Here is a 27998-nt window from a genome sequence, read left to right on the forward strand (position 1 = left end):
CCCAGAATGGGTAATTAGCCTCTGGACCAGTATGCAACATTCCAGCTTCTCCACATTACTGCGGCTCTAGTCAGTCTTTGCAGACACACCCTCCTTCCCAGAATTCTCCTTCACAACTCTTTCTTCAGTCACACTGAAACTTCTAGAAAGGCATTTCCCAAAACACCTATTAGGGTAAAAACACTCTATTTCTAAGCATTCTTGTTTCTTTTGTAACGAAACTTCTAGGTTGGGAAATTGACATTTTAGATATATGAACGTTATTCATGCCAAAACATCTTTTACCTCCTACCTCCTTTCTTAAGGCCACCCTGTAGCTGAGGTGTAAAGGACCAATAGAAAATGTTTCCCAGTTACTTTTTCCTAAGAGTAGCCGAGCGAAGGGGAACTGAGCGGATGTTCCCACGAGGGGGCGCGATGTCAGGAGGTTAACAAAGAGACCTAGGCAAACGCCCTGCTTGCGGAACTCAGCGGCGCTCCAGCCTGATGCCCGCTTGTTTGAAGTGGATCTGGTACAATGAGTTCCAAGTTGACTGGGTTTGACTTTGGGGCCCCTCCGTAGTCTGAAAGTGGAGAAGCGAATTCAACATCTTTCCCAGAGCAGAAATGTTCGTAGGAGAGAACACATTTTCTCTTGGAGGGTCTCCTTGCTAAAAAGAACTTCAAGGCGCCCTTTGTACGGAACACTAGGCTCCCTCGGCTTTGTGCTGGCTGTACAGATGAAGATGTGTCGGGTACGACGCAGGCTTAACATCCAAATACTCAGCCGCAGCAATCGCGGAGGGTTTGCCCATAAAAAAAATGGCGCGGACGCGTCAAGCCGGTATAATCACATGCTCACAAGCCTGGCTGAGGGCAAACATGACTTCAGACGAAAAGCGGATGTTATTATTCACTTCCGGGTGGCGCCACTCGGGCGCCATCTTGTCTTGTTCATGAAGAAGTGGAAGCATCGGAAGGGTTGGAGAGAATTACAGGAACGGTGGCGACTGCGGTATTCCGGAATCGGAGCGGGTAAGCGTTGAACAGTTTACACAGAAGGACTCGCCGGAGTATTAAAATCCTCTTGGTTTGTGTGGCGAAGGGAGCGTGACTTAAGCAGGCTGTGTACGCTGCTTGGCGCGACCGCCGGAACCTCATTCCCGAAAGCACCGGCGTCCGCCTGAGCTAGTAAATGAGAGCGCCGCTCTCGCCGAAAAACAAGTGTTTTTGTCTAAAGGGAGTGAGTGTTCACGACCGCTTCTTGGAACTGAGAGTTTTTGAGAAGGCAGGGGACTAATTGTTGGGCTCCCGACCGGCCGTTAAGCACTGCGCGTGCGCAGTAAAGGCACTTAAGGGGCAAGGAGCGCAGAGGGGCGGAGGAGGCGGGGGCCGGGACCTGGAACTTATACCCCGCGACTCGGACTACGCAGGCGCAGTCCAAGGCGGCTGCGTCTTATTAAAGTAGGGTTTTGTTGCCTAGTTTGTTTTTACCCGGTGATGTGTATTATGTGTTAAGCATCACAGAAGGAGACAAGTAGTAACCTGTATTTCAGTTGTTTCGTTCTTTTGTGGCTCATACTGCCATCTAAAAAATGGTCCCTGAGCAAATTTTGACTGTCCTTGAGTAAATTAACACTCTTTAGTACTTCATTAATGTTTTCTCCTCTTGACCCTGAGTAAAATAAAATAATATAAAATTTCTTAAGTACAGCAAGGCAAAACCAAGCCAGATTTTATTTGTGGGGTGGTTTTTTAAAGCACCCAGGGAGATGTAGTAAATGAGTTCTAGGACGTTCTTGAGAGGCACTGTTTAAAACATATAAACTTGATATTTTAGGAATTTTTCAGGGGAAGGGGGGTGAAGGGTTGAGGCAGAGTCTCACTTTATGGCCCTGGCTGGCTTGGAACTCACAGACATCTACTTGCCTTTTGCTCTGGAATGCTGGGATTAAAGCATTTACCACCACACCAAGCCTTAGTTTTGTTTTTGCTTTTGTTTTTTGGTTTTTCGAGACAGGGTTTCTCTGTGCAGCTTTGCGCCTTTCCTGGAACTCTGTAGCCCAGGCTGGCCCCGAACTCACAGAGATCCGCCTGCCTCTGTCTCCCGAGTGCTGGGATTAAACGCATGTGCCACCACCGCCCGGTTTAAGCCTTGGAATTGAACTGTAGAAAAATTGAACAGATGGTGTATAACCACCCCAATCAGTTATATTTTCTTCAGCAGCATACATTTGTATGAAACTTTTGTTAGAATTAATGGACAATGTTGGTACATTATTAACTGATGGCTTATATGCTTAGTTGTTAAAATCTCTTTTAAAACACTAGGAAAAAAATAGGATTTTATTTTTCTGTATGTGTGTGGAGAGAGTCTCTGTGGAAACTTGGAGAGTCAGATCCCCTGGAACTTGAGTTACAGAGGGTTGTGAGCTGCCCTGTGGGTGCTGGGAATTGAACCCGGGTCCTCTACAAGAGTAGCCAGTGCTCTTAGCTGCTGAGTCATCTCTCTAGCCACTATATACTTTTTTAAAAGAAAAAATTATTTTATGTCTGGGGTGTCAGTGCTATATTTAGTTACTCAAATTCTACTTTTGACCATTGCTAAATCTTTCAGGTCTGCTGTTCTCCACCAGTTCTTTATTTGATTGATTGGTGATTGGTCTTTTGTTTCTTTGTTACTCTGTCACTAAGCCTGGCCCGGAATGCTCATCAGTCCTGCCTCAGCTTCTCAGATGTTGAGATTACAGACAGGTGCTACTACAGAGCTTTGTTTCATTTCAGTTTAGGGCAAGGAAAGGGTCTTACTATGTATATAGCCCAGGATAGCCTCCAACTAAAAATCTTCTTGCACTTGCTTCTGTATGTCCTTAGTGCTAAGACTACAAGATTGCCAGCTATAGAGTATCACATTTTAATTCTCATCTATCTTTTTGTCACAGTCTGCAAGTGACATTTGTAAATGTTAGTGGCCGTCATTGAAACAAGTCATTTTGAGAAACTCGAAACAGTTGAAGGTTTTATTTTTCCCTTTTAAGATTTGTTTGGTTTTGTGTGTATGTGTGTGCACACGCGTCATACATGTGTGCTTGTGTTTGTGCCTGCCTATGTATATGCAGATGAGTGTGGGTGCCTGTGGAGTCAGAAGATGTTGGCTTCCCTGGATCTGGAATTTCAGGAAGTGTAAGTTGTTCCACATGGTGCTGGGATTGAACTTGGGTCCTCTGTAAGAGCAGCCAGCACTTCTTTGACCATTGAGCCATCTCTTCAGCTCTGGTTTTTGTTTTTCACTTGCAGTTCTAATAGAGAGTAATTTAAAGACTAAATGATAATCATTCTGGTTGCATTGGTATTTGGGAGTCACTGTAGCAGATTACTACAAACTAGGTGGCTGAAAACAACTGAAATGTACTCTTTCCTGGTTCTGAAGGCAAAAAGTGTGAATGCAGAGTTTAAGAGGTGCCTTCCTTGCTTCTGACTTTTGATGGCACCTGTCTTTGTGTTCCTTAGCTTGTAGACTTGTCCATTCTCTGGCATTGTAGGTGCAGGGCATTCTCTGAATGGATGCTTATGTCTGCCCTCACTAGGGATTTGATTAGTGCTTACTCTACCCAAATGTCACCTCATCCAAAATTGACTATTGTATCTGCACAGACCCTGGTTTCCAAAAAAGGACAGATATCATGGATTAGGACTTCAGCCTGTCTTTGGGAAGACTACAAGTTAGTCCATAACTGCAGTGATAGTTTTTCCAGCAGTGTGATACTTTTGATGATCAGATGCAACCCTTGGTTATTAAAATTAAGTTGTTTTTCAAATACATCACAATTAACTTGACCTCATGAAGGGAAATATTGTCAACAAAGTCTTGTCGCATGAATCATCGTAATCAGACTTTTCCAAGCTTGAAAAGTTGGTGATCTGTGAAAAAAAGTCTAAGAGGAGACTGAATAAGTTGATTCAATCATTAGGAAGATTGTCGCATTTATTTATTTTTGTGTGATTATGTATATATGTGTGGACACATGCACCATGAGGTCAGAGGGCTACTTGCAGGAATTGTTTTTCATCTATCATCACGTGGGTTTGAGGTTGGGTGGGAAGTGCCTGTACATTCTGAGCTCTCTCATGGCCCTCATTTTTTTTTCCCCTTGTGTTGGAAGGATGTGAGGGTGCTGAAGATCATATATAGGCCTTGCATATGCTGGACAAGTTCTTAACTATATTCTCTAGGCATTAGAAATCAAACTGTGATATTAAAGAAATAAATAGTAATATTAAAATGTACTTTTCATGGTTTAAGTTATATATTTAGTGGGTAATATGTATGCATGAATGAATAAAATACCTAACCTTTTAATATAGACATAATACTGTGGTGAAGCATTCAAGTAATATTTCCTCTTTTCTCAAGAAAATTCTTGTTGGAACCCAAACAGAATATGAATGTTCAAAATCTTTATTCTATAAGTACTACTTCATATTACCTTTAACTTAGAGATTTATAGACAGTGCAAAAATGTAGTTAGCATCACCTTTAACAATTAACATTTACGAAATCATTACCCATCCAATATATGACTAGCATTTGTCATGATGGAAGTCTGTTGTTAAAACTTAGTGGGTCTATAGGTATAGTTGAGCAGTAGTTTGGCTTGCCTTTGCCTATCTTAAGGAAAAAAAAAAAGGTGGATTAAAAAAAATACAGTCTTCCCTTCTGTCAGTGGGTTCTATATTTATAGATACAGTCAGTTGTAGATCAGAAAGTAAGGTGGATCTATGCTAAGAGTACACAGATTGTTGTTTTATGTATTGAAAATGCCACTTTCAATAAGGGACCTGAACATCCTAAAGTTTTGGTATCCTTGTGAATACCAAATCAATCCTCCATGGATACTGAAGTAATTATGTATGGTTTTTGTTTGGTTGTGGGAAAGGGTCTCAAAACTGGCCTGAAAGTTGCTATGGACATATGTCCAGACTGACCTTGAACTTAGAGATTTTGCCCCTTCATGCTGTCTACCACACCTGGCACCATAATCTGTGTGCTTTGACTCTTGTATGTAAGGGGTCTGAGTTTTCAGACTTGTTTATAGAAAAGTGAGTGGTATAAGGATCCACCATCCCCTTATCCATAAACTTAGAGTGTACTGCCTTCTTTTTCATGTTGTTTAAGAAACTCTCTTACTTACTAGCTTTGTCTGATTACTATTTTTCTTTTTTTTTTTTTTAAATCTGGAGCTGAGGACCGAACCCAGGGCCTTGCACTTGCTAGGCAAGCACTCTACCACTGAGCTAAATCCCCAACCCCTGATTACTATTTCTAATACTATTTATTTCATTCCTTAATGCCTATGATTTTTTTGTATTAGAAGCTCAGTTAAACATTTGTGGTGAGACTATTTAGTGCTTTGGGGAATATAATACTAGATCTTGTGAATCATATCTACATGAATGACATTGGAAGACTTTAAATTTCCTATTTCTCATAATCTTATAAAGTTTTCTTAATCAGATATTAGATTTGCCATTATGTGTTTATTATTATTGGCTGTAATTACAAGAACAAGCTTCATCTGCTACAGCTATTTGTTACTGTTTTAAAGGAGTTTGATGATTGAATGAATCACTTTTTATAATTAAAATAATTGGATCTCTAGAGATATTGGGAAAATTATGTATATACACATTATATAATTATATGTATGCCTTCTTTGAGCATAGCATAGCTGATTAGAATTGTACTTTTGACTAAACTCTGACACTAGCATTAACTTAAACCTTTCTGTTCTTGCTTTTCAACCTAAGTCTACTTGTCTCTGGTAACATTTTGAATGAATTATAGCTCTTTCATCATGTAAAATATATCATCATGCAGTTTCTGTTGTATAAGTTTTGAAAATATAAGAAGTCCTAGCTTTAACTGTGTTTAATTTGTTGAATTAGAAACATAAAGGATGTGGGATCAAGGAGGACAGCCTTGGCAGCAATGGCCCCTGAACCAGCAGCAGTGGATGCAGTCATTTCAGCACCAGCAGGATCCAAGTAAGGAACATAATCGCATTTGGAATCGGGTAGGGGTGGACATCTGGAGATGAGTAGGATATAGATGAAAGCATTCAGATTGGCTTATTGAGGACAGAGTTAGCCTTGCTATTTAGTAATGAATGCATTCCTCTTAGAAATGCTTTCTTGAAGGATAGAAAATTTTGTGACAGTTTCACATTTTTTTTTTTAAAGATTTATTTATTTATTATGCATACAGAAGAGGGTGCCAGATCTCATTGCAGATGGTTGTGAGCAACCGTGTGGGTGCTGGGAATTGAACTCAGGACCTCTGGACCTCTGGAAGAGCAGTTGGTGCTCTTAACCTCTGAGCCATCTCTCCAGCCCAGTTTTACATTTTTAAACTGATAGTGTCTTATGCTGGTCGGTGGTGGCACAGACCTTTAATCTCAGCACTGAGGAGGCAGAGGCAGGCAGATCTCTGAGTTTGAGACTAGCCTGGACTATGTAGTTCCAGGATAGCCTGAGCTACATAGTGAGACCCTGACCCTGTCTTAACCGCCTTACCTCCCTTTCCCCCTTGCAAAAAAAAAAAAAAAAGAAAAAGAAAAAAAAGAAAGAGAAGAATATAGAGGTAAAAATTAAAACATCAGAAGCCTCATTTAAGATTTAATTTAGTTATGGCCAATTTTGTTTCATCATGTGATTTATTTTTGACGTTACACTGTCCTTAGGGGGACTTTTTTATTTCCTTTTTTTGAGGCAGTCTTACAATGTAGCACAGACTGGGCTAGAATGTTCTGTATAGCCCAGGCTAGCCTCAGACTCATACTGCTCCTGTTTCCACCTCCCAAGTCTACCACACCCAGCTTGTTTTTTTTTTTAAATAGCTACATAAAATTTTAATGTAGGATTTTATTCTAATGTGAACCAACAGTGATAGCAACAGCAAGACTTCTGGATTTTTTTTTTTTTTTTTTTTTTGTTGTTGTTGTTGTTGTTGTTGTTGTTGTTGTTGTTTATACCTTTCCAGGCTTAAAACAGTTAACGTAATCTTGTGTTGTCAAAGTCTTTTCTTAGTAAAAGTGCTAGATTTGCTAGATCACAGAGAGATGGAAAGTTTAAGATATACTTGACCAAGTTCTATCTAATTCCATCCATCCAGGTTACATCAGTCTTCTGTTTCATTAAAATGTATTAGAATGTTTATTGAAACCTGACTAAACTACTTTGTTATTAGTAATGATAGGTCTTAGAATTTTAGTATAGATTTTAGAGAGGAAAAAAATCTGAAACATAGTAGGAATGATGAATTTTGAAGTTGCTGAAGAGGTATTTCTGTCCACAGCAAGGAGTGTAAAAGGACAAATGTAAGAAAGAAGAGGGATAGAAAGTTATACTAATCCATCATATGTAGGCTCAACGGCAGTCTGGAAAGAATAGAACATTCTGAAGGAAGAAATAATTGAGTTTGGTTATTTTTGTACTGGTTTTAAAAGGCTTTGTTTCTTTTTAAAAACTCTGTAAACTAAGGTAGAGGGTCATAAATTCTCTATGAGATAATATTAAAAGATTAAGAGTGGGTTATTGTTTTGTTTTTTTTTGAGACAGGCTTTATATAATCCTGGCTGTCCTGGAGTTCCCTGTGTAGACCAGGCTGGTCTTGAAATCACAGAGATCTTCCTGCCTCTGCAGTGCTATGATTAAAGATGTGTGCCATTTCGCCTGGCTGGGAGTGTTTTTATAGAGTCTTTTTTTGAAACTCCTTTGTATTTTGGTCTGAATATGAATTATTTTCTAAGTATCCTATAGGCATAACTTTGTATAATAGTTAAATACCTGTAATAAGGGATAATTAAAAGGGAAAGGGTGAATGTAGGTGGAGTTTTCCTGTCCCGACCACCTGCTCCCAAATAACTGACTTGGAGACTTAATATAAATTATAAATGATTGGCCAATAGCTCAGGCTTATTGCTAACTAGCTCTTACAACTTAACTCATTTCTGTGTGCTGCCCCTAAGCTTGTGGCTTTTCCCTCTATCCCATTTTGTTTGCCCAACTCTTTCTTCGTCTAGCTGGCTACTCCCCCAACTCTGTCCTCCTTCATTCCAGCATCCTTAGTTTGGTCTCCCTGCCTATACTTCTTTCCTGGCTACTGGCCAATCAGCATTTTATTAAACCAATTCTAGTGACAAATCTCTACAGTGTACAAGAGGATTATTCCACAGCAGGTGAAGAACAGAGATAAGGAAGAAAGAATGGGGAAGAAGGAGGGAGGGAAGAAGAAAGAGAGAAGGAAGGAGCTGGAAGATGGTTCAGGAGTTAAAACTCTTGCCATGCAAACAATATAACTGGAGCCCATGTTAAATGCTGCGTGTGTAATGGTCCTCCTGAAATTCAGCCTCAGAAGGCAGAGAGGGCTTGCTAAGCAACTGGCTATGGAGACTAGCCTTATCAGGGAACTCTGGGATTGATTGAGAGACCCTTCCTCAAAGAATAGTGTGGATGAGATAAAGGAAGAGATTATTACCATCAAGCCTCCAAATGCGTATACACCCATACCCATGTAGACAGACGGACATGTATACCACATACATATGTACTGGAAAAGAAGAAAAATAATGGAATAATCGAGATGCTTGTTTTACAGAGAAGTGCTATTCTTTTAGCTCTTGTGTTCTGATTGCTAAATTCTGTTAATTTGCTTTAGGCCAGATTGACTGGGCTGCTTTGGCCCAAGCTTGGATCGCACAAAGAGAAGCTTCAGGACAGCAAAGCATCGTAGAGCAACCACCAGGAATGATGCCAAATGGACAGGATATGCCTCCAATGGAGTCTGGTCCAAATAATCATGGGAATTTTCAAGGGGATTCAAATTTTAACAGAATGTGGCAACCAGGTTTGTTATTTATGTTTCCCAAATTTTAGGATGTCTTAAAATAAAATGAGTATTAGTAGTACATTATTTTCATATTTATTTTTATAGCTTTGTGAAATTAATGCTCCTTAAAAATAGGCAGTCTCGATTTGATTTTGATATTTTTGTGGTTAAATTATTTTGTACACAGTCTGCTAGCATTGTGGCACTCAGTTTGATTTTTTTCTTGGTTCTTCATTCCTAGGCTGGCAGGGGCTGGGAACACTGGAAACCTCACTTGGCATCTAGGGGAAAGAGAGCACTCTTTGTCTCTCTGTTGCAGCCTCTGCCTTTTCAGAAGCAGCACTGGCAGAATAAAACATGTCTAGCCTCTAACTAAAGACAAGTTGTGCCACTGTATGACAAGCAAGCCTGTCAGATATGCTCTGCTCCTGTCATCCACCCACCTTTTCTCCTCCCCCTTTTTCAGATAGTGCTGGTTTTCCATAAGTTCTTGGCTGTTTTGTTTTTTATTTATTTTTTCAGCTTCATGGTATAATTTAATTCCTTAATGCTAATTCAGTTTTCTCTGATTGCGTTAATATTTTTAATAATCACATTACACTATTTATAGAGATTTCACACTTGGATATCCTGCTGAGGAAGTCATAGCCTCAGTATGCTATTATTTATTAACTTAAAAAATGTATTTATTTATTTTTTTTATGTGTATTGGTGTTTTGCCTGCAAGTATGTCTGTATGAGGGTACTAGATCTCTTGAAGGTGGAATTACAGTTATGAGCTGTCATGTGGGTGCTTGGAATTGAACCTAGGTCCTCTGGAAGAACAGCCAGTGCTCTTACTGGCCCTTTGTTTATTATTTCTATTATTATTGATGAGAATGGAGAACATACGATATATTTTCAATATTTTTAAAAGAGAAACAAATATTCTCATCTTTGATACTGTGAAATGGTTGATTTTTGTCTTCTAGAATGCCATATTTTCTCAGTTTTGAAAATACTTTAGTTCTCAAGTTGAAGTTTACTCATCCTGGTATCATTGGTTTTCCTTTCATTTCTACTATGTTTAGTTTGACCTTATTAGGTTTTTTTGTTTGTTTTGTGACGCTAAGGAACTTATTAACCTCTACGTGCCTCAATTTCTCCTTCTGAGACAGATACTACCAGAATTTCTCCCTACCTCACAGGGTTGTTGTGAGGATGAATGATGTATTCATGAAAAAGGAATAATATAAAATTTAAAGTGATATTTTTATGTTGTTGCCATTGAACAGTAACGGAGGACTTCATCCAAGAGTTGCTTTGAAATTTGTTAAATTTGTTAAAAATACTTTTTGGAGCTGAGTGTGGTCTCTCTCAAATGCCTGTAATACCAGCACTGGAGAGGCAGAGGCAGAAGGGGCTCATGGTTGAGGCCAGTCTTGGCTGTGGAGAAAGTTCCACGTTAGCTTGGTCTGCATAGCAAGATTCTTGTCTCAAAATATCAAAACAAAATAATAACTTTGGGAATTTTGTTTAGAGTGTAAGTTAGAATGGAGTTAACTTATTTGAATTACATATGAGGTAGTGTTTAATTCATTGCTTATTTTTAAGATAATACAAAAGGAATTTGGCCAAAATGTCATAAGTTGCTTTTTAAAATCTGTCTTAACTTCTCTAGCTTCTTGAGATCTTAAAAATTGTATTAATTGTGTTATAACCCCCTGTTGAATGTCTTTATGCCTAAATCCTGAATAGAATGGGGAATGCATCAGCAGCCCCCACACCCCCCTCCAGATCAGCCATGGATGCCACCAACACCAGGCCCAATGGACATTGTTCCTCCTTCTGAAGACAGCAACAGTCAGGACAGTGGGGAATTTGCCCCTGACAACAGGCATATATTTAACCAGAACAATCACAACTTTGGTGGACCACCTGATAATTTTGCAGTGGGGCCGGTGAACCAGTTTGACTATCAGGTGAAAGATATTTTGTTACTTTACTATCATAGACATGCCTGTAACTCATTTTTTGGAAATGTCTCGTCAAGAATTTCTAAGATGTGTGTCATTTTCAGGATTGAACAGATAAGCACATAAACAGTGTCAGAAAATTTATCAACATTTATTAAAATCATTAGATTTTTAGTTGATTAGGAAAATGGTACAAACAGGAAAAAAATTAAGACAAAGTGAAAAATGTATATGTCTTGTTTTCCAGTTTCAGCATGATATGTTTAAATGTATAGGTGAATATATTATGTGTTAATAATGGATTATGAATAAGACAAAAACACAATGACTGTAGAGTATTCCTAACTGCCATACCTTCCCTGTAGAATTATTACTGTTTTTTTCATTCTTATACAGTATATCAATGGAGTTGTTCACGGCTTCTTTTGTGACATTTAGCTCATTCCTAGGGACATAGAACTCTATGGGGAATAGTGCTAATGTGTGGGCTTTATTTTCTTAATCTATCTGCTTTGCTAGGGTCTACCCTTAAAAAATCTAGATGGCATCAGGAATTGGCGGTGTACATCTTTAATACCAGCTCTTGGCAGGCAGAGGCAGGTGATCTCATGTTAGTTCAAGGCCAGTCTGGGCTACAGAACTAGTTCCAGGACAGCCAGGGCTACACAAAGAAACCTTATCTCAAAAAAACAGACAAAAAAATCTAGATGTCATTGTGAAAAAACTAATTATAGTTGTCTATGTACTAAACTATCATAATTTAAAATGTTTAGAGATTGCATATTTAAGCATTAATTGTAAGGTGAATTTGGTAATGTGTTCATCTTGAGGTGGTAGTCGTCTATTAATGCATGATTAGATTCTTTTGTACTCACACGTGGAATTCACCTGTGACAGGTGCTGCTCTGTTATGAAGGGATGTAGTGACAGGGCCCATTCTCACTCTAGTTTAGCCTGATGAAACCCGTGTGAAGAAGGGAAGGAGCCTGTTGGCAGCTTTCTCGTAAAAGGCCTCTAAAAGTAGCAGATTTTCAAAAAACAAACATTTACCATAGTAGTTAATTCAGTATGATTTTGGGGTTGTAAAGAAATCAATCCTGTACCACTTTAGAACCCACTAACAGTGGGAAGTTGAAACTGACAACAACAGAATTGTTCTCTGTGTAGCTTTTGGCTAATAGGGGGGGGGGGGGAGAGCTTTTCTTGAGAGAGATATCGAAGAATTTTTGATGTCTTCATAATATTAGGGTTTATGAATGAATTTAGTATGAAAAGGTTCATATACATATATAACTATGTATGTGTATGTGCCTTTCTATAGTTGTTAAATGAACTGTCAGCTGGGTTATAGAATGCTATTTGTATTTGCATAGGCAGAAAAACCTTTCTTCAGAAAAATGAGCTTAGGTTCTTGGGGCTACAGAAATACTGCTGGATGTTAGAACCATGGAATTATTGGACTTGCTGCACACATGGATTTCTACTGTCCCATTTCATGACGCACGTGTGTCCCAGAGGGTATATGTACTAAATTGAAGAAAATTAAAATGCAATACTCTTTCAGCATGGGGCTGCTTTTGGTCCACCGCAAGGTGGATTTCATCCTCCTTATTGGCAACCAGGACCTCCAGGACCTCCAGCACCTGCCCAGAATCGAAGAGAGCGGCCACCATCATTCAGGGACCGGCAGCGTTCACCAATTGCACTTCCTGTGAAGCAGGAGCCTCCACAAATTGGTAGCTATCTAAATCTGTTCCATGAACCACATTAGCATGATATTCTTATCACTGTAAAAACCATGTTTTGGTTTCCTAAGGTGTTCTAACACCTCTTTGATGTGGTAGAAATAATGATATTTTAAAACCCTATCATTTTATAGTCACGAATCTTAAACAAAAAAAGAGAGATATTGATCTAAATGTAAAAGGTGTTGCGTATTTTTTTCAGATTATTTGCCTGAAATAGTAGTTTATGATAGATTCTTGATAACCATAACATCTTTAGTGTTGATAGTTCAGTGTTCTCTGCCATGGGTCTCCTTCCTGTCTTAGTTATGGATACACTTCTGTCACATTTGTTTCCTTTAATTATTTACTTCCCATGAGTACCTTAACAACAACAAAATGAATTTTTAAATGCTATTTAAGCTACTCATGACAAGTTACATACTTACTCCACATTTTATCTTAAAGGTTTCCAATCACCTACCGTTTCATGGGCCAGGAAATAGACCTTTTAACACCTCAGGGAGATTCTAACTTACTGCTTCTTTATTTTAACTAGGTGAATTCGTTTTTTTTTTATTTATGTTTTTTCTTTCTTTTTTCTTTTTTTTTTTTTTTTTTAGGTATGAGTGCTGTATCTGCATGTATGCCTACATGTCGCTGGAGGGCATCACATCATATTATAGATGGTTGTGGGCCACCGTGTGGTTGCTGGGAATTTAACTCAGGATCTCTGGAAGAGCTTCCAGTGCTCTTAATCACTGAGCCATCTCCAGCCCCTAGATGAATTCTTAGTATGAAAATGAACTGTGCTTTTGTTTGACTCTGTTGTCATGTTTAAGGAAGCAGCTTAAATTTGAGTCTGAATTAGCACACATCACTGGCTCACCTAGGAAAGAGGTTGAACAATAATAGTGATCTCATGGCTTTGTGTGCATTAAATGAGGTGACACTTTAATGCACTCTTGTGCCCTGGCAAAAACCTTTAGAATGTGCTCCCTCCTGCTCTTCCAAGGAATGGCTTTTAAAGCACAACCATGACTTTTACTCATGGCAGTGATAGAAACTCAAAACTGATGACTAAGATTTTTACTTAACTGACTTGTGAATTTTTTTCTCTTGTATGAAATAGATGCAGTAAAACGCAGGACTCTTCCAGCCTGGATTCGTGAAGGCCTTGAGAAAATGGAACGTGAAAAACAGAAGAAATTAGAGAAGGAAAGAATGGAACAGCAGCGTTCACAATTGTCAAAAAAAGAAAAGAAGGCCACAGAAGACGCTGAAGGGGGAGATGGCCCTCGTTTACCCCAGAGAAGTAAATTTGTAAGTGGATCTTGACATGAAACTGATAATTTAGTCTGTGTGAAAAGTGGCTTGAGGCCTACAGAAAAATACTTATTTTCTTGAGAGTCCTTGGGATAAGTATATTGAGGTTTGTTTGTTGTTGATATTGTTTTGTGTGTGTCTCACTGAGATAGGATCTTGTTATTTGGCCCAGGGTGGCCTCAAACACTTCCTCAGGCTGCTGTTGAACTCATTGTCCTTCAGTTTCCCAAGTGCAAGGATTGTATGTGTGAGCCACTATGTCTAGTGGGGTGTGTGTGTATGTGTGTGTATATATATATATATATATATATATATATTTTTTTTTTTTTTTTTTTTTTTCGAGACAGGGTTTCTCTGTAGCTTTGTGCCTTTCCTGGATCTCGCTCAGTAGACCAGGGTGGCCTCGAACTCACAGAGATCCGCCTGGCTCTGCCTCCCGAGTGCTGGGATTAAAGGCGTGCGCCACCACCGCCCAGCTGGGTGTATATTTTTATGTGTATGTTATTGAGGGTAGGTGAGAGAAAAAAGGAGGGGGCAGTAAGTTTGAAAAAGTTTATCCCGTACAGATACTCCATGTAATTCTGGTTAGTTTTTATGTTAATGTACAACTCTATTTTTATTAAGGTGCAACCAGCTCCCTAACGGGGTCATACAAAACAAAACAGTGTTAAATAGTGTATAGAAATGAATTTACCTTTCAATAGCTATTTAATGCATATGTTTAACTGACGATTTAGGTAGATATTTAATACATACTTCTGTTTTGTTTGCTTTTGTTTTAATTTTTCAAGACAGCATTTCTCTGGCTGCCCTAGAACTTACTTTGTAGACTAGGCTGGCCCTGAACTCACAGAGATCCTCCTGCCTCCACCTCCCAAGTGCATGCTGGGATTAAAGACTGTGCCACCAATCCTGGTCTAAATACATACTTTTAACTGAGGCTTTAGTAGTTTTCATTCTTTTTGATATAAGCATTGACAGTTAAAAGGCTTTAAATCCTTTTAATATTTATTCATCAGTTATGTGGCATGAGTGGTTTAGGTATTTTTCTGTTCTGTAGTGATGTTACCTGGTATGACAGCCAAGCCCATGACCACTGTATATCTTAGGAAATGAGCTGTCATTTCAAAGCTGATTACTGCCTCAGAAATAAGACTTAAGTACAGTAGGAGTACATTGTGCTCTACATTTGTTTTGCTTATAAACATTATACAATTTGTTTTTCTCAAAAGACCCATGCCAAAGCTTTTGTTCTGTATATTATGAAAACAAGAAACATCAAGAAAGGGAGAAAATTAACCCTGTATAAAAAGAGTTGAGCTCTAGGGTACTTGGTTGGTTAGTTTTGGTTTGATTGTTTATTTAAGCGTAAGCTTTTGTTTAGAGTAGAGGTTCTCAACCCTTCTAATGCTGTGACCTTTAATATAATTCCTCATGTTGGGGTGACCAAACACCATAAAATTAGTTTTGTTGCTACTTCATAGCTGTAATTTTGCTACTGTTATGAATCGTAATGTAAATATCTGTGTTTTCCAATGAATTTAGGTGATTCCTGCTTGACCCCTAAAGGGGTTGCTAACCACTGTTTTAGAGATTGTGTTTTCCTAAATATGTTGGGTTTATGTTGTACATATTTTCCTCCTGGCTCCAGTATCCTATACATGGTAGTATTTAGATGATCATCTGCTTTTTTTTTTTTTTTTTGGTTTTTCGAGACAGGGTTTCTCTGTGTAGCTTTGGTGCCTGTCCTGGATCTCGCTCTGTAGCCCAGGTTGGCCTCGAACTCTCAGAGATCTGCCTGGCTCTGCCTCCTGAGTGCTGGGATTAAAGGTGTGTGTCGCTGCCTGGCAGACCTAATTTCTTATCTATCTATCTATCCAGTATGTAGTCAAAAAGACCTAATTTAGGGAGATTGTAGCAGTGACTTAGTTGTTAAGAGCACTGGTTGCTCTTCTAGAAAACCTGAGTTGGATCTACATGGCAGCTTAACCATCTATAACTTCAACTGCAGAAGATCCAATGCCCTTTTTCTGGCCTCTATAGACATATGATGCATAAGACAGAACATCCATATACATAGAATAAAAATGAAGGTTAAAAAATTTTTTTTGTAGTAAAGAAAGAGAGAACTTAGTTTCAGGCACAGCAAGCTGAGATTTTTAGATTTGGCCAGAGATTTATTATTATTAAATCATGTTAAGTAATAGAAAATTAGTTAAGTATATAATACTGTAAAAATTAAACTGTGGTCCATTTATCCAAAGTTCTACCAGCCATTTGTTTCAGGAAGGCATTCACTGAATCAGTCATCTCTGCATATGATGCATTCCTTATTATTTACAAAATAGATCAAAATTCGTAATAAAAAAAAAGTTGAAATGAAAAAGTAACTGCTTTTCATAAACCTTTTTATGGCTAAGCATTGTGGGACACACCTTTAATCCCAGCACATAGCTGGCAGAGGCAAGCGGATCTCTGTGAGTTCAAGCCCAGCCTGGTCAATAGTCAGGGATCTGCAAAGACACCCTGTCTAGAAAAAAACAATAGCAACAAAAACCAAACTTTTTATAATCTTACCCCTTAGGTTACACTTCAATTACTAAGAGAAATAGTACAAATTAGAATTTAGTATGGTGGCATATACTGTGGTCTCAGTATTCCCAGGGGATGAGGCTGGGTCATGAGTCTGAATGAAGCTGGTTTCTCAAGGAAAAATAAAGTTGAAAAAGATTGTCTGAAATATATAGTAAGAACAACAGTTGATGTAATTTAAAGAGTTTGAAGGTAGAGGTCAGCAATAGACTAGATGCTTACCATCTTTGAAGCCAACACCAAAGGAAGAGTAGACTAATTTAGGAAGCAGTTGCTCTTAACATTTGATTCCTCACCTTTCGATGGTGGTGAAAAATCTGTGCTCCCATGCTGTTTCCATAGGATAGTGATGAAGAAGAAGAAGATGCTGAAAACACTGAGGCTGTGAGTAGTGGAAAAGTTACCAGAAGTCCATCTCCAGCTCCCCAAGAAGAGCACAGTGAGCCGGAGATGACGGAAGAGGAGAAGGAGTATCAGATGGTAAGTGCCGCGTTTCTTAATGCACAAGGCTTCCTTCACAGTTGTCTTAAACTGTTGAGTGGCTGTGGAAACTGAGAACTCTGAAGCAGTTGGGAAGTGTTTATTCAGGTGTAGATGTGTAAAGAGTGCTGATAATGCTCCCCAGTACCTTCCACTCTCTAAAAATCTGTGTAATACATGAAATATAAAACCACAGACTATAAAGTAGTTATTAACTATGTCTTTTTATAAGTACTTTTGAAATTATAATCATATCCTTTCCCCCTTTTCTTCCTCCAGTCCCTCCTGTGTGTACTTGCTTTGCTCTCAAATTCATAGCATTTTTTTCTTAATTGTCACACACACACACACACACACACACACACACACACTCTCTCTCTCTCTCTCTCTCTCTCTCTCTCTCTCTCCTAAGTGTGTAATACGACAGCTTAGTCCTAATAGTGTTATCTGTATGTATGTGACCTCAGGGCTAACCACGTGATATTGGATAACCATTTTGAACAATGCTCAGAAGACCTGCACTGGATCTGACTTGAAAGCCTCCTCTCTGAGGACTAACTTTCATGGTACTAAAAGGCCATGCTAGCTTCCAAGGGAGGGAAGCCGCCAATACTCTACCCAGCTATGACATGACAACAGTGACATGACACAGAAATCCTAATGGCGTACTGGTGGCATAAATACCTTGGTGGCAAGAAACTCTCTCATTGGACTTCGGGTCCACTCAGCAAGAGGGAAACATGCCTGGTACTGGAAACCTAGTCAGCTCCCTGGGGCTAGTGAAGTCATGGATCTTGGAGGAACTTAAAGGTGCTACTTTACTAAACCAACATAACCCCTAACAACGTTCTAAATGTTTATTTGTACACCCACAGATAAGTGTAGTTCTCACCACTAATTAAAGAAACTTCTCTTTGCAACAGATAGAGCCCAAAACTTAACAAAATACAGAGAACCACAGGGTGTGTGATGCTTAGTCACAACTGATAGATCTGCAACACAGTTCCTGCACCTATGGCTCAGGAATCATTGTGGAACAGGGGAAAGAATGATTGTAAGAGCCAGAGGAACAGGAAGTTTGCTGTGAGAGTGTATTTTCTAGAAATGTCAGACAGCATGTACCCATGAAGTCTTGTCAACATGGCTACCTAAGCAAGACCTGAACAAGGATAACACCAGGAGACAAGATAACATGGGAATGGGACAGCTCAAAGGGCCTCAACCTTAGACAAAGAACTACATGCAACTAAGAAATGCTGAGAGTAGGAGAAATGATCTTCCCCAGGGAAGAGCCCCCTAACCTTGGTAATGATTATCCATTATCAAGTCTATTTCAAATCTATAGTAACGGCAGTATAAATGAATAATACTTAACTGGGTGAGCAAGTTGGCTCAGAGGATAAAAATGCAGTCATGCAAGTCCTTAGAACTCATGGCCGAAGAAGGAGAACTGATTCCCAAAATGGTCTTCTGACTTCTGCACGTGTGCCTAGCTGTAAATGGAGGTTTATCTGTCCTGCCCGGTCCCACAGCCGCTTTTTAAAATAATCACTCAGAGGCTTACTATTAATTACAGACCGTTTGGCCTATTGCTCAGGCTTATTGCTAACTAGCTCTTACACTTAAATTAACCCATAATTCTTATCTATGTTTAGCCACTTGGTTGGTGGCATGTTATTTATTTTTCACATCTTGCTTCCTCGGTGGCTATCTGGTGTCTCCCCACTCCGCTCTTCTTTCTCCCTGTATCTCTGCTTGGATTTCCCACCTGGCTCTCTCTATCTTACCTTGCCATAGGCCAAAGCAGCTTTATTTATCAACCAATAAGAGCAACACATATTCACGGCGTACAGAAAGACCATCCCACAGCACCTAACACAATCATACAATAACAAATAAAATAATTTTAAAAATAACTTAGTATATATGAGGCTTGAGAACATTTATTGATTTATTTTTTCTAGTTTTTTTTTTTTTTTTTTTTTAATGGAAATGGTGAGAATGATTAAAAGAATATATGGTCTAGGAAGCAATAGGGAATTGTCTTAGTTACTTTTCTATTAAGACACCATGACCAAGTCAACAAGAAGAGTTTATTGGGGACATACAGTTTTAGAGGATTAGAGTCCATTATGTGGGGAGCATGGCGGCAGGCAGGCATGGGCTGGAGCAGTAGCTGAGTGCTTACATCTTGATCTATGAGCACAAGGCAGAAAGTTAACTGGGGATAGTGTGGGGCTTTTGAAACCCTAAGATGCATCCCACCAATGACACACCTCCTCCAGAAAGGCCACACCTTCTATTCCTTCCCAAACAGTCCCATTGACAAGCATTCGAATACATGAGCCTATGGGGGTCATTCTCATTCAAAGCACCGCAGGGATAGAGCAGAGTCAAAATTTCTTTTGTGTATGGGTGAGAATTCTGTGTGTGTGTGTGTGTGTGTGTGTGTGTGTGTGTGTGTGTGTGTTTATGTATATTATTTCATTTTTATGTGCATTTGTGTTTTTGCCATGGGTGTGGGGATTCCCTGAAACTGGAGTTATAGACAGGTGTGAGCTGCCGTGTGGGTGCTAGGAATTGAACTTGGGTCCTCTGGAAGAAGAGTCAGTGCTCTTAACCCCTGAGCCATCTCTCCAGCCTGAGTGAGAATTCTTAAAGCCTTTTTTTTTTTTTTTTAAATCTCTGAAGTATTATCACATTACTTGGTAAGATTGGGATTTTCCCATAATCTCTGGAACATGGTAATTCAGTCTACTTTCATTTCTATAGTAAGTGATCATGGGCACAGAAAGTCTGAGGATTGAGAGTCTGCATTTGAAATAGGTGTCAATAGTCAAATCATAGCTACAGACCATCTCTTACTCAAATATACTGTGCTTTCTATTTTATAATATGTTGGGATATTGTTACAGTTTAAGAGTATATTAGAGCTGGGCAGTGGTGGCACACACCTTTAATTCCAGCACTCGGGAGGCAGAGGCAGAGGCAGGCGGACCTCTGTGAGTTTGAGGCCAGCCTGGACTACAGAGTGAGTTCCAGGAAAGGCGCAAACTACAGAGAAACCTTGTCTTGAACCCCCCCCCCCCCCAAAAAAAAGTATATTAAGTAGAGTACCATTATTTTTTGTTTTTTGTTTTTTCTTTTATCTTACCCCACAGAATTTTAGTTTAACCTTGAAATGTGATTTAAGAAACTAGTATTGTAATTCTTAACAATACTGTAAGGCTACTTCTTTCAACTTAAAACTCTTATGGACGTTTGTGTCTCTGTGTGTGTGCATGTATATGTATGCACATGTGTTTGGAGAGTGGTGTGTATGCATGCGTGTATGCAGGTGCCCATGCATGCATATGTGGAAGCCAGAGGTTTATGGTATGTGTCCCTAATGCTTTCTGTTTTACTATTTAGTTAATTATTTTTGAGATAAGTTTTCTCACTGAACCTGGCACCAGTAGGTTAAACTTCTTGGTCAGTGAATCTCCAGGACCCCTCCTGTCTCTTCTTCTTGGATCCAATATTACAAGTGCATGCTACCATGCCTGGCTTCTTATGTTGGATGCATGGGGATTGAAACTCAAGCCCCATGCTTCCACAGTAAGTACTCTCCCCACTGAGCTATCTTCCTAGCCACAGAAATTTTCCTTAATACATGCTTTAACTTTTTGTCTCTAGCAAAAGAATTCAGAGTCTCTACAGATAAGTTTATAGCTTTTATTTACTATCATTAGGATTATTTTAGAAATAAGGTCTTGCTGTGTGGCCCATGCCATAGCTCACAATCCTTTTGTCTCAGCTTTTGATTTACTGCTGAGATCACAGTTGTGCCCCAGTACACCAAGCACAAGTGGATAGTCATTCTTTGATACCTATGACTTTGAAGTTCTTTTTTAAGTTTTAATGTTTTTCAAGATACTCTATTCTGAGTAATGATTGATCTGATCTTAAAACATCTTAATTAAAAGGCTTTTCATTTTAATTATTTTGAAAATAAACAAATGTGTTAAAATTAAATTGGAAACCCTATATAAAATATTCTTTAGATGTTGCTGACAAAAATGCTCCTAACTGAAATTCTTCTGGACGTCACAGATGAAGAAATTTATTATGTAGCCAAAGATGCACACCGGAAAGCAACGAAAGGTACATTGTGGGTGTTCTTGGTTTTGGTTTTGTAGGGGAATTTTGATTTCATTGGTTATTTTGGACTTTTTTGTTGTCCTCTGGATTTCCATCAGATACTTAAATATTCTCTCCTTGCATGTGTTAACTCTTTGGGAAAGATTCAGTTTGTAGATACCATGTTGGAACTCTAGAAGTACTTTGTTTTGTCTGACCTACCTAAGCACAGATAGCATTCATCCTGTAGTGCTCTAAAACACAGTACAGAAAATTCCTCATGTTCAATTTATTTCACCTGAGGCTGTTTTGTTTTTTAAAAATGGATACCATGATATTGATTATATATATATATATATATATGACTTCTATACATTTTAAATGAATTTTGAATTATATAAAACCTTCAGAGTTTTTAGTTTTATCAGTTACAATTCTTATGACACAAGTGGAAACCATTTTCCCATATGATTTTAGTAACACTTGAAAAACATACAGAAAATAAATTATGTGCCATATGTCATAGAAAGAAATACAGATATACTTACCAACTTTTTTCCTCATCATAAGCCAATTTCAGCTCACATCAGAATTGTAATTTCAAAGCCAGACATGCTACTGGTTTAAAATGAATGTTATGTTTTTAATGTTTCTTCTCTCCCCACAAAGCAGCGATAGTAGTAGATTTAACAATACCGTAGACTCTCATGACTATGAAATCGTGGCTATTTGTGTTAACATGTTGTTCCTGTTGTTGATGTGATACAAAGCTCCTGCAAAACAGCTGGCACAGTCCAGTGCACTGGCCTCCCTCACTGGCCTCGGTAAGTGTCTCTGTGTGTGTGTGCAAGGGCTAGAGGGAGACTCACTGACCTTGTCTTTCTACTTGTTCTGTGGGAAATGCACTGTTCCTACTTAGTTATGAAACTTAGATGTCAGGCGTACTACAGTCTGAAAGCTTTGTCTATCTACTTTATCTGACTAAAGCATTCATAGTAGAATGATTGTAAATGCAATAGTTAATGTAGTTCATTTGGGTGAGTGGAAAGCAGGACTTCCTCATTAATTGCTCCAGTGTGTATGTAATATATAATATATAGTTGTATGTGTTATATATTCCATACACATAGTTTGTATTTAAAAGGTGGTGGTTTAACCATGGTGGTTTCTAAACTCCCTTTCAAAATTACAGCATACATACTGAGGAATTTACCTAGAGAGTAATGGATTTAATGATTTACATGAATTGTTTTGGAGCAAATCAAGTTTCAACTTAGAGGAAATAGGTTTATCTTACAGCAGTAGTGATGTGTTCATAATTTGCTATTTGCATGGTATTAAGACTAAAGCTTGACTTTGCCTTTTCCGAATCTCCATTTCATGGTAGTTTATGTAAGGAACAAGAGAATGGGTAGAATGCAATGCCCACGTAGTTTTGATACTGTTTCTGAGTGGGGAGCAGGTCATATCATTTCTATACCAGTGAGAATTATAGTATTCTAATTGATTAGAGAAAATTTGCTTACCATCCTACCTGAACCCAAGAAAGTTTGAACAATAAAATAATTAATTTCAGAAATAGTTTCAGAATCACCCTCAACTTTAGTAAAACTTCATTATTGCCATGTTAAATGCTTTTGTTGATTTGTGTGGACAAGAAAAGAAAGCTAATATTGTGATTCCTTGGTGGTGAGGAACACTTGAAATAGTACAAAGAATATATTAGTATCAACATTGTCTGAAGATTCTGAGAACTGAAACTTTGAATTTATGCCTCTCCCCACCCGGAATAAGCATATTCTTCCAGGAAAAGGCAATGAAAGACAAAAATAAAACTTCTTCTCGGACCTTTAAAAGTTTTTAGTGGCTCGTGTAGTGTTTTCATGTGATAGAGTGAGTTCTATGCACACAGGTGGACTGGGTGGTTACGGATCAGGAGACAGTGAGGATGAGAGGAGCGACCGAGGCTCTGAGTCTTCTGATACTGACGATGAAGAGTTACGGCACAGAATCCGGCAAAAACAGGAAGCTTTCTGGAGAAAAGAAAAAGAACAGCAGCTGTTACAAGATAAACAGATGGAAGGTAATCTTAGATTTGCGTAGCTTTCGTATAGTTTCATAAGTGCTTTTATGCGTGGATTATGCACATTAGTGATTTACTTTGAGTCACCAATAGTGAGTTAGTATCGAGTTCAGGAAGGAAATAAAAGCACTTCCCCTTGGAGTTATTTAAACAAGAACAAGTTCAGATTTGATTTCTCTGCTTCATGTTCACGGTGTCTTCTGTCTCTGTCTGTTGTGTGGGTCTAAATCTGCCTGTCCCTGTACCTGTGCCTATCCTTGAGTGGCTGATTATCTGTGTATCTCTTTCCCTTGCAAAGGGCTTTACTCTGTATTTGTTGAATAGCACAGGAAATATCCACCGGGAAAAGAATGGGATACTGTACAGAAATCTTTAACTGAGTTTTACAAGGGATCAAGTCACTGGTTCTAACTGACCCCAATGGACCCAGATAACAAAAATCATCAGTCCCTCTCCCTGGCAGTTGAGGACCAAACCCGGGGCCTTCCACTTGCTAGGCAACTGCTGTACCACTGAGCTAAATCCCCAACCCCACAGACATCACTCTTTATCAACTGATGTCCATAACTAGTCGTTTGCAACTTTTGTGGACAATTTTAGGAAGTTGCTTTCAACTCTGTATTTGCTGCTTTCAGCAGATGATTCAGCAAATGATACACGTGTATAGTCTGGGTCGGGAATGGAAGTGTAGTAATTTAAGATTACAGCTTTGCATTGGCTTAGGCTGTGAAAGTTGTTTGCATGGGAAATCCAAGACAAATGAGTTGATTGTTACATTTTCCTTTTAAAAGCAGGTTAAACAGTCTGAGTACACATCAGGATAGCAGTCTTATGTCTTAAGTGACCTCAAGGTGTGTTACTAACTTTGGCTGTGAGGTCCAACAAAAGTTCCAGTCTCTTAGAATATAAGAGATAGTTTCATAATATTGTATCACCACAGTTTTATAGAGATATTGTAGGATAGAACTGGAGGCTCGATTGTTGGTAATATGTGATAACAGCTGAGATGAAGATCATATTATATTGTATTTTCATTTTGTTTCTGTTTGGTGCCGGAGCCGTTCATCCCCATGGTCATTAACCAGTCTATCATGTTAAAATTATTGCAATGAAAATAGACTTTTGTAATAAGTGAGTGTATTTATAAGTCTACTGAGAAAACAGCTAGGTATTTAGAAAAAGTAGAAGATTAGAAATACTTTATTAAAAAAATCCCTTCCATAAGTACAGTTTTTAAATATATGTGATAATACTAAGAATAATGAAAGGGTATTAGGATTTAATTTTTGAAAAATATTATTTGAATATCTCTTAGGAAATGACTAAGCGTTGTTAACAGTTTTCCAAGAATCCCTGCTTGTCTCTCTCTCTTATTCTTTTAATGTTGGGTTTTGAGGTTTTGGTCTTTTGAGACGGGGCTTTCTATGTAATCCTCCCTGTCCTGGAGCTCACTGTGCAGACCAGGCTGACCTCTAACTCAGAGATCCTCCTTCTGCCTCTGCCTCCCAAGTTGGGATTAAAGGCCTGTGCCACCATAGCCTGCTGCTCCTCTCTTCTTTACTAGTACTAGATAAAGGGGAAATCTTTTCTTGTGTCATATGTACCCCTTACTGAACAGCCTAGAATAGCAGATAGCTAACTGCATGTGGCTGCTGAGTACTTGAAATGGAGCTAGCCCTCAACTGAAGTGTTGACATTGGTAGACAGTGCTAGACTTCGAAGATTTTCTGTGGGGGAAAAAAATGTCTTGGTTCTTTTTGATTCAGTGTTTGAAATATAATACTTTTGACATATTAGGTCAGTGAAATGTGGAAACTGATTCTACTTTACTTTTACCATTTTAATGTAGCTGTTAGAAAGCTTTTAATTACTTAGGTGGTTTGTACCCTACTTCTATTAAAGATGAAACTATTTTTATAATTTGATAGTGTGGTAGTTTTTCATTTCTTAATTTAGCTTTTCTGTGTCTTTTTGTCTTTTTCTGTTTCAGAAGAAAAGCAACAAACAGAAAGGGTTACAAAAGAGATGAATGAATTTATTCACAGAGAGCAAAATAGTTTATCACTGCTAGAAGCAAGTGAAGCAGACGGTGATGCGGTTAATGAAAAGAAAAGAACTCCAAATGAAGCTCCATCAGCTTTAGAGCCCAAAAGAGAACATAAAGGGAAAGAGAAGGAGCGGAGGAGTAGGTCAGGGAGCAGTAGTAGCGGCAGCTCCAGCAGCAATAGCAGGACTAGCAGCAGCAGCAGCTCCGTCTCCAGTTCTTCATACAGCTCCAGCTCAGGCAGCAGCTGCACGTCCTCTCGCTCCTCTTCTCCTAAAAGGAAAAAGAGACACAGTAGGAGCAGGTCTCCCACAGTGAAAGCTAGGCGGAGCAGGAGCAGGAGCAGGAGCTACTCTCGCAGAATTAAAATAGACAGCAGCAGGGCTAGGGCGAAGCTAAGAGACAGGAGGAGATCTAATAGAAGTAGCCTTGAAAGAGAAAGACGAAGAAACCGGAGTCCTTCCCGAGACAGACGTAGAAGCAGAAGTCGCTCAAGGGATAGACGAGCCAATCGTTCCAGTCGCAGTAGGAGTCGAGATAGGCGTAAAATTGAGGATCCACGTGGAAATCTTAGTGGGAGCAGTCATAAGCATAAAGGTGAGGCTAAAGAACAAGACAGGAAAAAAGAGAGGAGTCGAAGTGTAGATAAAGATAGGAGGAAGAAAGATAAAGAAAGGGACCGTGAACAGGACAAAAGAAAAGAAAAACAGAAAAGGGAAGAAAAAGATTTTAAATTCAGTAGTCAGGATGATCGGTTAAAAAGGAAGCGAGAGAGTGAGAGAATGTTCTGTAGGAGTGGTTCTCTATCTGTTAAAGTCGTAAGACATGACTCTAGACAGGATAGTAAGAAAAATGCTACCAAAGACAGTAAAAAGCATTCAGGTTCTGATTCTAGTGGAAGGAGCAGTTCTGAATCCCCTGGAAGTAGCAAAGAAAAGAAGGCTAAGAAGCCTAAACATAGTCGGTCGCGCTCCATGGAGAAATCTCAAAGGTCTGGTAAGAAGGCAAGCCGCAAACACAAGTCTAAGTCCCGATCAAGGTAGTATACTTTTGAAAGTATTTTGTCTGATTTGTTTTTAAAGTTTTTGAATTTATTCAAATTGAAAGTGTCCTTTCTCTCTCTCTCTTTTATAAACTCAGTTTGGTATTTGTTAAATATTTTAAAATAATGTTAGAAATCCTGTGTAACAGTATTTATTTATATTGCAGATTTTGAATATAAATACATTTTTATTTTTAAATTTTGTCTTTTCCCATTTTTTTTTCCAGATCAACAACCCCTCCCCGTCGTAAGCGCTGAGGAATGATGTGGCAAGAGTGCCATGATGCTGTTTTTAAAAATTCCATGAGTTTTAAGGGCTTGTCTCATTATAGAGGCACATTGTGGCTGTGGAGGTGAAACCAGATTTTTTTTTTTAATTGTGTAAATAGATGTCTTTTTCCAAATGCTGCTCCAAGTTAATAGGATTTCTTTGTATTACATTTTTCAAGACATAGTACATAATCAGACTATAAATATGCCGTTCTCTTTCAGCTGTAATGTTCTTCAAATTATTCTTGAATGTACTGTGATGTCAATAAAGCTCTTCAGTTCATTTTTGTTAAACTCTTGCACCTTAATTTTATGATTTTAACCTAAGGAACGTACTTTTATAAAAAGGCAGCTGAAATTTTGTATAACAGGTTTTAAAGGTTCCTCACATCTTCCCCAAAGAAAATGGTTTTAACCTAATAGTTTGTCAAAGTTTGTAAATTATGCCCATGGACTTTTGTCAAATTCCAATTTTCAGGGTGTGGGAAAGGGCCAGAAAATCACCTTACTTTTCATTTGAAGGCATCTGATCAGCTTCCTAAACTCTTTTAGGGGGCCTAGATTTCAAGTAATATATTCTCTCTGTGTATAAAATGTGATTCACTCCTGTAAACTGAAATTGCTGCAAACAATCAGGCCATTGCACCAGTAGAATTGTCTGTAATGAATACTTGAGACCAACAGTCAAGTCTGGAACTATATAGTCACTCCTGTTTTACATGCATAACACCTTGGGGTTACCATAGAAATAGGACTTAGGATTCAGTATATTTATATTTCTAAACTATAATATGGCCTCAGCTTAATGGAGGAATACTGTGTTATGCAGGATTGTGTCAATTACATAACATTAAAATGGTCTGATTTGTCAGTTTCCAAAAACTATGACCAGTGAATGGTCTAGTGTGAGTCACGGCTTCATGAGTAGGAGGACTTTGACAAGTGCTCAGCTGCCTCAGGGTCTGAGTTTTGAGATGATACACTGAAGCAGTGGTAGTTGACTCAATGGAAACAAGAGAAGTGCAGATGCAGAGCACAGAGAGGTTTTAAAGTGGTGTGCTTTCTTACCAGCAAAAGCTTATTTTAAAAATAAGGCCAGTGTTTCCTTGAAATGAAGACAGAAATAGATTTGTTTGTGTGCGCTTGTACCTCGACATAGCATCTTAATTTTGAGCAGTTATGCATTTATCTAAAGGAAATAAATCTGTGAATAAATGCATGTTTACCAAAATGACTGTTTACAGTGCATTTAGTTCCAATATTTATAAAGTTGCCATTTCACAGAATAAATAGTTTACTCATCAGTAACACCTGGAGACAAAATGTGCAATATTTTTTATGTAGGTGAGCTAACACAGTGTACCTAATTGAAGAATTCTGATTAATTTGTAATAGATAAGTTGTATAAAATTTTCATACCTTAAAGTGTTTTAGATCAATCTTCAAGTGAAATATTATTTTCAAAATAAAATTCTACTGAAAAATTCTGCTGGCTAT

The 27998-nt window shown here is 38.5% G+C and overlaps 1 protein-coding gene across 5 annotated transcripts; it reads left to right on the forward strand.

The window, feature by feature from the left end:
* The first annotated feature begins 887 nt into the window (after positions 1–887).
* On the forward strand, positions 888–27988 carry Pnisr (PNN interacting serine and arginine rich protein). Of its 5 annotated transcripts, none has more exons than XM_036177561.1 (12): positions 893–1014; positions 5926–6024; positions 8696–8884; positions 10604–10827; positions 12386–12557; positions 13678–13868; positions 16806–16943; positions 20987–21086; positions 21833–21886; positions 22975–23145; positions 25136–26228; positions 26459–27988. In XM_036177561.1, the coding sequence occupies exons 2-12, from the start codon at positions 5937–5939 to the stop codon at positions 26487–26489; spliced, it is 2451 nt and encodes an 816-aa protein (XP_036033454.1). In that variant the 5' UTR covers positions 893–1014; positions 5926–5936; the 3' UTR covers positions 26490–27988. The 5 variants fall into 5 exon arrangements, with proteins under 5 accessions (XP_036033458.1, XP_036033457.1, XP_036033454.1 ...); XM_036177562.1 differs by having other exon boundaries at positions 25136–25786; XM_036177563.1 differs by having other exon boundaries at positions 894–1014; positions 12444–12557.
* Positions 27989–27998: the final 10 nt, after the last annotated feature.

This window comes from Onychomys torridus, chromosome 2 (genome assembly GCF_903995425.1).
Source record: "Onychomys torridus chromosome 2, mOncTor1.1, whole genome shotgun sequence".
NCBI classification, from domain to species: domain Eukaryota; kingdom Metazoa; phylum Chordata; class Mammalia; order Rodentia; family Cricetidae; genus Onychomys; species Onychomys torridus.